The sequence below is a fragment of the Portunus trituberculatus genome, chromosome 18, assembly GCF_017591435.1.
Source record: "Portunus trituberculatus isolate SZX2019 chromosome 18, ASM1759143v1, whole genome shotgun sequence".
NCBI lineage: Eukaryota > Metazoa > Arthropoda > Malacostraca > Decapoda > Portunidae > Portunus > Portunus trituberculatus.
Genome location: NC_059272.1, coordinates 21,735,986 through 21,745,985, shown reverse-complemented (window position 1 = coordinate 21,745,985; position 10,000 = coordinate 21,735,986). Strand labels below are relative to the sequence as shown.

Below are 10,000 nucleotides of genomic sequence, written 5' to 3'. Positions count from 1 at the left end.
CATGTGATGTGCGAGGTCACCGTCTTACCCCGTGATCGGTAATAATGAGTGCTGAGCTCGCACCGAGAGGGTAACGGCAAAGCAAACTTGGTACTGCTCAATACCTCGAAAACTCAATCATTCCAAATATAAACTCGACTCAACCATCCTGATAACTGTCCCCTCTTCTTTAATGATACTCTTCTACACTGAACATCATCGGTCTGTCTTTTACTTTCTTCTTTCCCTCATCTCTATTCTATCCACCTCTAATGAAGGAGTTAACCATGCAGTATTTTCAATTATTCATCCCTTTTCTGCAAACTCGAGAACTTCCTGCCTGTTTCCTCTTTCCTATGACTTGAACTCTTTCAAGAGGGAGGTTTCAAGACACTTATACTCCATGATTTCATTCTCTTATTTGGAACTCTATATGAGGTTTGGCATTAAGTGGGCTGCCCCCGTCTTCCCCCCGCCAAAAGAAAAAGAAAAGAAAAAAAAAACCGTTTTCTTAATGTCCATTCCTAGTCAATAATATGGAGGAGGCAACTTTCAACCTTTTAAATAATTCCTTTGTTGGTCGTTGCCTCTCTCCCTCGCCCGCTATATTGGTTCCATTGTGGAGGGTGAAAATCTTACTGACTTTCTGACCTTCACATTCTAAGGAGGAACTAACCACACTGTAGGACGCTACACTAAAACGCTACACTAAACACAAAGCTCCGTGACGCGGGTGATGAAGAGCTGGTGCACTTAGGTGGTGCAGCGCGTGTCATGTCGCTCGTAATGGTTTATATGCTCATGTATTTTATCACAGTAAAAGATGAGGAGGAAAGAGACACGGAAAATGGTATACAAACAAGCAAGCTAAAGTTATATTGCAACATGAGGAAGTAAAAGGAAAAAAAAAAAAGTGCAGGTTTCAAATGTGTTCTAAAAGCATCGAGAATGGTGTTACATTTTCCGTTAACACTCCACGACTCCACGACTTCAATACGATGGTACATTTTCCTAGCTATGATGTACCCGTCACTATTCTCAACGACAGTGCGTTTTTGCAGACTGTCGTAATGTGTGTGTGTGTGTGTGTGTGTGTGTGTGTGTGTGTGTGTGTGTGTGTGTGTGTGTGTGTGTGTGTGTGTGTGTGTGTGTGTGTGTGTGAGAGAGAGAGAGAGAGAGAGAGAGAGAGAGAGAGAGAGAGAGAGAGAGAGAGAGAGAGAGAGAGAGAGAGAGAGAGAGAGTTGTATGATGAAGCTGCAATTTCAATTAGGCCATCAAATAAATGATTGCGTTACAGTCTACGTCACGTATTAACACCTGAGGAGAATAATATCTCATAAGTGGAAAAGTACCTTCCTGTATGTGACATTTTTTTCCTGTATTACTTTTCTGACTTATGGTTCGTTTAATTTTTATCGTCTACTTCTTTCTGACTTAAAGTTCGACCTTAAAGTTAATTCTTGGAATCGATGGAAAGAAGCATGGCATGACCTGTAATGAATACCGAAGGATGATGTGAATGGGTAGCTGCTTTGAGCAGAGAACAGGTGCCTATATAAGTAGTTTAGAGAAAATGACTTTTTTTATGTGGAACTCGGCAGGTTGGCTGGGCTACAGTGAGGAGAAGATCGAACGGTTGCTGAAAGAATTCATGTCGCAAGGCTGGAGGCACTTCAAGATCAAGGTGGGCCAAGACCTTGAAGACGACAAGCGGAGATGCAAGATTGTTCGCAAAATCATAGGCGACGAGAGAACACTGGTGAGTTGAATGTTGAGGTGATTGCACTGATGATGAGCTGTGGCAGGGGTGTTGGTGAATACAGAAAGATTTACTTCAAAATAAAAGTCTTGATGAGTGAATAAACGTACCACCTGTACCAGTGAGGTTCACTGAAGGGCTGACTGATTAGGGCAATTTCTTTAGATGGCAATGATCTGCGGGTTAAGAGGACGCTGTAAGCCTGTAAGGGAAGAAACATCTCCACAACTATTCATGCAATAGCTTATTGAGGAGAGTGGCTAGGCTAAACCGTGTAAAACCTCAGTCTTTATTTCTATCTATATTCCATACATCCGTTTATTTATCTATATATGAGTCATATATATATATATATATATATATATATATATATATATATATATATATATATATATATATATATATATATATACAATCAGGATAGGTAGAAGTCAGGTATGCAAATGTGAAAGCGAACGAAGAAAAGAATGAAAAGAAAATCTGAACACGACACTATAAAGACCAAATGGAAAAATCATAAGAATTTTGTTTTCATTGAGTTCAAGGTCAGCACGCTATCGACACGTTGGTTGTTAGGCGAAACATGTAAGGTCGTCTTTAAACAATCGATAACAACAGTGTAGAGGAAGGTAGGCATGGTATAAGAAAACACACACACACACACACACACACACACACACACACACACACACACACACACACACACACACACAGCGTAGTGTAGTGGTTAGCACGCTCGACTCACAATCGAGAGGGCCGGGTTCGAATCCCGGTAAGCGGCGAGGCAAATGGGCAAGTCTCTTAATGTGTGGCCCCTGTTCACCTAGCAGTAAATAGGTACGGGATGTAACTCGAGGGGTTGTGGCCTCGCTTTCCCGGTGTGTGGAGTGTGTTATGTGGTCTCAGTCCTACCCGAAGATCGGTCTATGAGCTCTGAGATCGCTCCGTAATGGGAAAGATTGGCTGGGTGACCAGCAGACGACAGAGGTGAATCACACACACACACACACACACACACACATTCTCTGTTACTGATGTATGAATCTTCTGGCATTCCACTTCCTTCCGTAATACAGTAAAGCTAAATAGCAGTTTCATCATTTCCATTTAGTTATCTACGCCTCATTTCATATGCTTTTCAGCGTCCTGTATTCCTTAATCTAATTTTCTTACTTTCAACTCTTCATGTACGTATCTCAGCTGCCTCTGCCATTCCCCTGCTTACCTCATTCAGCAACCCTTCTGAATCTTCACTACACTTCTATTCACGTCATCCCCTTTGGCGTTTTTACGTTTCTGCCCAAAGGCACCTTTGATACTTGCTCCCATTCCTTTCGCAAATTATTCGTCATTTCATATATATATATATATATATATATATATATATATATATATATATATATATATATATATATATATATATATATATATATATATATATATATATATATATATATATATATATATATATATATATATATATATATATATATATATACTTAGCTGCTGGAGAGCTTGGGGGAATGAGAAAAACTGGCGGAGACAACTTAGAACGTTTCACTTCGTAGAAGATATCAGTCCTCAAAGAGATCTCAAATCATCTATCATCGTAAGATGTCTTGAAATTTCTTTCTTGAAAGAATTCAAGCCATAGATACGGGTAAATACTGAAAACACAAGGAGTTCTAGAATTTACTAATAAGAGGGATAAAAGACAGAATACTGCTTAACTTTTGCATTAAGGATATAAACAGAACATGGATGAAAGCATAAAGTCTTGTGTAACGAGGCCGCGGAAGACGGGAAGCATGTAATAAGCAAGATAAAATAGGTAGTTGATTTAAGATGATTTGAAGTAAATATGCAAAAATAAGTGTTAGCGATGGTTGTGACGATGGATGGTAGGAAGACGCAGCAGTACTGAGGTGTTCTGCCACTGGCCCTGATCCATAGGTGTGCGTCTTGAGAGTTGGGGAGAACATTGGTGTGAAGCGCGAACAGTGAACGAGAACGATGAGTGATCCAGACGTTACTGGCTTCCCTCGCCTCACTTGCTGCTCTTTTGACTCCAGATGGTGGATGCCAACCAGAAGTGGGATGTGGACCAAGCCATCGAGTGGATGAAGGAGTTGGCGCCCTACAAACCCTTGTGGATCGAAGAGCCTACAAGTCCTGATGACATCTTGGGTCACAATACTATTGCCAAGGTCAGCTTTGTAAGAGTTCATCAGTTAAATGACCTTATACGTATGGTATGACATTTTCCCTCTAACTCTGTGATATATCCTGAACACTGTATTCTGTCTTTGCACTACAGTTATATTTATCTGATTCTAGTACTGGTCAATTTGTTTCCTCCTCTGGTTGATTAGTTAAACTATTTTCCTTATCAAACAATTTTTCCCAGGCTCTCAGACCGCTCGGTATTGGTGTGGCAACCGGAGAGATGTGTCACAACAGAGTGGTCTTCAAGCAGCTGCTGCAGGCTGGCGCTATCGACTTCTGTCAGATTGATGCCTGCCGGATGGGTGGCGTGAACGAGGTCCTTTCCGTGTACCTCATGGCAAAGAAGTTCAATGGTGAGCCAAAGACACATATAGGTAGAGAAATTAGATAAGCGAAAATAAGGTAATGAAACTGGGATGGCCATAGTTAATTTGAAAAAAAAATAACCAAAAGATATAGAAGACCAAGAAATCACCAATATTTTTTTTCAATTATTTTTTAATGGGCGTTTAAGAGCAGGTAGGAGGAAGGATATGTGAGGGAAGACGAGGAGGAGATGGGAGATGGAGGAGGAAACGAGGTTCATAAGGCAAAATTAAGTGTTGAAAGTTCAAGGATGAGACAGAAGATTTTTGGGAGGAAGAAAGAAATAAAGTAAAAGAATGAAATTTAGGGAAAAATAAACTATACTGAATGGAAGACATGGAGGAACCAGATAAAGTGAGTGTGACACACACACACACGCACATACACACACACACACACACACACACACACACACACACACACACACACACACACACACACACACACACACACACTTTTGTATGATTATGTGTACAATTTGTAAGATCATATTTTGTTTTAGCTAGAAGCGAATAGGTAAAATCGAATTTCTTAGGCTGTCAATCATGTTGCAGTTCCCGTGTGCCCTCACGCCGGCGGGGTCGGCCTATGCGAGATGGTTCAACACCTCCAAATGTGGGACTACGTGAGTGTGTCCGGCACTACCAAAAACCGCATGATTGAGTACGTGGGGATTCTCTCCGAGCATTTCAAAAATCCCAGAAGAATCAATAGATGCCACTACATCGCCCCGAAGGTAAGGCGAAGACAGGGGAATGGTAATTAGCTGAAGAGTAAACAAAGATAAGACGTACAGATGTTGTGAAGGAATTCAATATGAGGATGTGATGAAAGCAAGAAAACATTGAATGTGTGAATAATTTACCGTTGGAAGGAAAAATTTGACGTTTTGGCGAACGAGCGTCCCCTCAACAACTCGGTAACAGTGTCACTGTTTAGACTATTATGAATTTTTGTGTGTTGCAGGTTCCTGGTTACAGCGTCGAGATGTGGGAGAAATCTCTGCTGGACTACGAGTATCCTTATGGCCCAATGTGGAAGAAACTGTTCCTCGACGGCAAATACCGAGACCCTCAGACCAGCCCGCCTCCATGGGTGGAACGTCGCCTCTCCGGAGACATCGTCATGCGCTAAACACGAACAGACGACAGCCTTTGGCTAATTGATGCCGGATTCCCCCTACACCTAATTCAAATAAAACTAAGTAAAAAGGGCTTGATCACTCGATTTTGACACACACACACACACACACACACACGTAATCATACAACATATTTGTCTGGTTTTCTGTGATATCAGCAGCTTTCTTTCCGCTGCCGTGTGTTTGTGTGTGTGTGTGTGTGTGTGTGTGTGTGTGTGTGTGTGTGTGTGTGTGTGTGTGTGTGTGTGTGTGTGTGTGTGTGTGTGTGTGTGTGTGTGTGTTTAATAGATATCTGTACTGCCACAATGCTCACACAACAGAACAGGAATGTTGGAGTGGAAAACCAAGAGCTAGTCAGGATTATATATACTTAGGTACGTGAAAATAACAGATGAAAGGTGTGTGTACTTATATTGAGGCAGAAAAGTGACATGCCTGCCTGTGTAGCCTTGAAATATTGCATAACGCACTAATTTGTAAATACATAGTAAAGTTTTATTATAGTTGTATACGGTGCTCATAATTGCTTTCGACATTGCAGATAATGACAAGCTGCACTTTCGTCTTGTTCATGTGAATTCTTATTGGGGTAGCTCTTATTTTGCAGCGACAAATAAAGGCACGCAATAAAAGGAAATGTTGATTCATTTCCTATCCGTACACACCCATATACGGAAATACACTAGTGACAGTAGGACAAGGCGGTGAACCATCGTAGAAGAATATTACAGCTCTATTGCAAACACTGTCACACCAAAGAAATATACACGAACCTGGAGAAACACTGGCATGAATGGAAACCCAATATACCAAATATGGAAAGGACAAATAATGAGTGAAAGTTGCCTTGACCATTAAAGTCTCTCGGGAAACTGCACGATCTGTAGTTGTAAGGACGAGACGAGACTGACATAACTGAGAAAAAATAAGGATGCAGAGAGAGAGAGAGAGAGAGAGAGAGAGAGTAATGGGAGGCCAATGAGGAAGGACGAAAGCCCGCCGCTACGTGTGGTGGGTGGAGCTCCGGATGTTTTGACGTCATTCCGGAAATTGACGGCGGGCAGATTGGCGTGCTTCCGTTGTAGCGACTCTGTTGACAGCACCGCCCATGAAGGGCGTGCCGGCCAGGGCGTGGGTGTGGGGAAGCTCGTACCTCAGCCTTCCACATCCCCCCCCTCCTCTTCTCTCTCTCTCTCTCTCTCTCTCTCTCTCTCTCTCTCTGGCTGATGACACGGTATTTAATGCATATTCACTTAGAAGAAAACATGACACCGACATAATTATATTTGCACGTTATTAAAGTAATGCTATTAATTAAAGGTTGCGCCAAACAATGAAGAACACATTCCCATAATTACATAATAAAAATCTCATATGTAGATTAGTCTTGTAACGTGAGAATATATATTTTCTAAGCTTAGAAATCTATCTATCTATCTATCTATCTATCTATCTATCTATCTATCTATCTATCTATATATATATATATATATATATATATATATATATATATATATATATATATATATATATATATATTGTATTTTTAACTGGAAATCATACGAAAAATTTCAGTAAGAGTTAGATGATTTTCATACGTTATATATTAAAAGCCGTAATGACCATATACGTACATTCAAAATTTCAGCTTTTCTTTAAAATTGTACAGAGTAGAGCGGCGGGGTATCATGGTCAGGCTCATGGTACTAGCTCGTCACCAGGTCGTCGGCTGAAAGCGATTTGTTTGGCATTGTTCTTTCAAACTTAACAACCACATGGTATAAAAAAAAAAAAAAAAAAAAAAAAAATCGTTCTTCGTAGCTGTTCTCTTGGTTCATGTTCCAACAGTCTGATGCAATATTGTTGGTGGTTCTTTCAAACGCAGGATTATCACAGCGGAGCGGAGCACGGCCTTGCATTCCTGCCTACACTTTGGCGTCAGCTCACTGGCACCAAGAGTATTACGAGTCACATTTTTGTATACAGACAGAATAATCTTAGGAAGTCAAAGGTCAAAATCAGACGCAATACACATGTCTGCAGTGTTTGTGGAAATGATATAATACATTTGCCTTTAAAACAACTAACGGTATTGAACAACATTATGCTCCTCTTTTCAGTATTTCCATCATGAGCCCTACATTGTCCGTATTGCGAATACACATGATGATGATGATGACGATAACAGCAACAACAATTGTTATTATCATTAATATTATTATTATTGTAATGATCATTATAATCATTATCATGTTATGTAATGTTAGTATGTGTGTGTCGGTGGGGGAACGGGGCGGGGGTTGTCAGTGAGGCGTGACTCTGGGACGGACTCACGTGTGTGAATGAGGAAGCCTCCCCATGTCATTATCGTTACAGCGGACAACACCCAGCCGCCCCCACCACGCCGCGGCTGTGGCCAGTGTTTCCACGGCCGCGTTCGAGCATCATCGGTGGGTGTGCAAAGAAAATTAATCAAAACACTATCAATTTTTCTGCTTTAAAGACAATACAACATGAAAGAGGAAAACATGGAATAATCTTCAGGTAATTTCACTGTTGTGCAGAAGTGAGTGACTGTGCAATCTAAAGGGCAAGGTGTGTCCGGTGATGATCGCGAGGTAACACTCAGGATCTCAAGTGAAGGGCGATGAAACCTGTTGACATACTGAAAACATAACTGACGTTGATATGATGGTTCACTGTGCAAAACACAACGCTATGAGCCTGATGCTGGTATCACTGCTCTAGCGGCCTCTCTCCTCAGGATTCTGCAGCGCCCAGACATGTGACACAAAGACGTGGTAGGGAGATACGTGCATGTCTCACGTCAATGCTCTCAAGACAGTCCTCGCACATCACTATTTCGCCCGGGAGTGCAGCACTAACTGGACTTTTCATCACCACTACGAAGGCAGGAACAACGAAAACGACCAGACTCTTTCATATTTTCAAAAGGTAGTTGTTACATTATACACTTGTCCTAATTTCCATGTATGAGGAATTACCTTAAGTTAACTGATTTAGAGCAGTCTTATTGAAATATATAACCTGGTCATGAAAGAAGAACCATGGTAATGTAGGAAGCTGAGTAATGAGTCCACGTCGTGCATTATCACCCATCTACGTTATACCTTTGATGAACAACGTAGTGCTTTCAGTTGTCCGGTTTCCTTCATATTGTAAGTCAAACACAAGAGAGAGAGAGAGAGAGAGAGAGAGAGAGAGAGAGAGAGAGAGAGAGAGAGAGAGAGAGAGAGAGAGAGAGAGAGAGAGAGAGAGAGGAAAAAGCTGACGTGTAAATTATGCGTACAGGGTGAGTGACACTACTAAGGGATGCAGAATGTGTATGAACCTTAATTAATGTCTAACTGTACGTCTGTGAATTAAAAGGAAAAGGCAGCCATGAAAACCAAAAGGGATAGACAGACATGATGTGGCAGAGAATCCCGTTGGTCTGTGAAAACTCCATGGCTCCCCTTCATCGGCCCCTCCATTGTGCATCCGTGTTTTTGTTGATGTGCGTGTTATTGTTCTCTCTCTCTCTCTCTCTCTCTCTCTCTCTCTCTCTCTCTCTCTCTCTCTCTCTCTCTATTTCAATTACACCCTGAGTCCACGTGCATTTTTTTTTTTTTTTCATGTTTTATGAGTTTCTGTATTTTTCCCTCGAGAGTGTCTGGTGTCGGCCCTCTCCCTCTATTTACATTTTATGGATGCCCGACTCTCCCCTTCTTTATGTCTCTATTACTCTCACACTCAACTCTCTCCTCTGCTTCTCATCCTGTGTTACATGACAGCTTCCCAATTTTACTTCTGGAACACTATCTCGCTAAAGCCTCTCACTCGATATTCTCGATATTCTTGTAATGAAACTAATAATGACGCTTCCTTCTCGATTCTGTAAACCTTTAGCTTCACTATGTGGGAACTCGCTCACAACTTTAGATTAGATAGATAGAGGAAGAACTGACGCTGTGTGTGTGTGTGTGTGTGTGTGTGTGTGTGTGTGTGTGTGTGTGTGTGTGTGTGTGTGTGTGTGTGTGTGTGTGTGTGTGTGTGTGTGTGTGTGTGTGTGTGTGTGTGTGTGTGTGTGTGTGTGTGTGTGTGTGTGTGTGTGTGTGTGTGTGTGTGTGTGTGTGTGTGTCACATTTTCAGAGCAAGGGGGTTCAATTTAAAGGGTAATGCCAACACGACCTGTACGGTTAGTTCCCAAACAGCACCAGCCTCGTAGTCCCAATCTGAAGAGGAGACTAGAAATGTCCTCAGGTTGGCCTCATCCTTTGTTTTGGACTGTGGATCCTAAGTGCCTTGACACTTCCCTCAGATCTTTCTACACAACTTTTGCAACATTAGCGGTCTTATATTAATTTTTCATCTCTTCAAACTTTGTCTTCAAACACAGTGTTCCCTCCTATTTTCTCCAGCCTCACTTTCAAACCAAAGCTGGATGTTACATCTGTGCGCACTGATCTAACTTGCTGGCCTGTCCACGCTCTTGATGCTTCTGAACTTTAGATGATTAAACTAGTAAA

General features: G+C 41.5%; 2 protein-coding genes across 7 annotated transcripts in view; both read left to right on the top strand.

Moving 5' to 3' along the window:
• The window catches only part of LOC123505457 (mitochondrial enolase superfamily member 1-like), a 15,002-nt gene extending 8,894 nt beyond the window's left edge, over positions 1 to 6,108 (top strand). For both annotated transcript variants that reach the window (XM_045256771.1, XM_045256770.1), the window contains exons 7-11: positions 1,581 to 1,738; positions 3,811 to 3,945; positions 4,146 to 4,317; positions 4,885 to 5,066; positions 5,297 to 6,108. In XM_045256771.1, coding sequence (XP_045112706.1) covers positions 1,581 to 1,738; positions 3,811 to 3,945; positions 4,146 to 4,317; positions 4,885 to 5,066; positions 5,297 to 5,464 — 815 coding nt within the window. In that variant the 3' untranslated portion in view covers positions 5,465 to 6,108. The remainder of the gene's footprint in view (positions 1 to 1,580; positions 1,739 to 3,810; positions 3,946 to 4,145; positions 4,318 to 4,884; positions 5,067 to 5,296) is intronic.
• Positions 6,109 to 7,082: 974 nt separating this feature from the next.
• LOC123505456 (CD151 antigen-like) overlaps positions 7,083 to 10,000 on the top strand; it is a 37,430-nt gene continuing 34,512 nt past the window's right edge. For 2 of the 5 annotated variants that reach the window (XR_006675139.1, XM_045256769.1), the window contains exon 1: positions 7,084 to 8,426. Coding sequence is in view for 4 of the 5 variants with exons in the window: in XM_045256769.1 (XP_045112704.1) it covers positions 8,289 to 8,426 (138 nt within the window). In the remaining variant the exon portion in view is untranslated. Of the gene's footprint in view, positions 8,427 to 10,000 lie in introns of all 5 variants that reach the window. The other 3 variants (XM_045256767.1, XM_045256766.1, XM_045256768.1) reach the window with 3 other exon arrangements.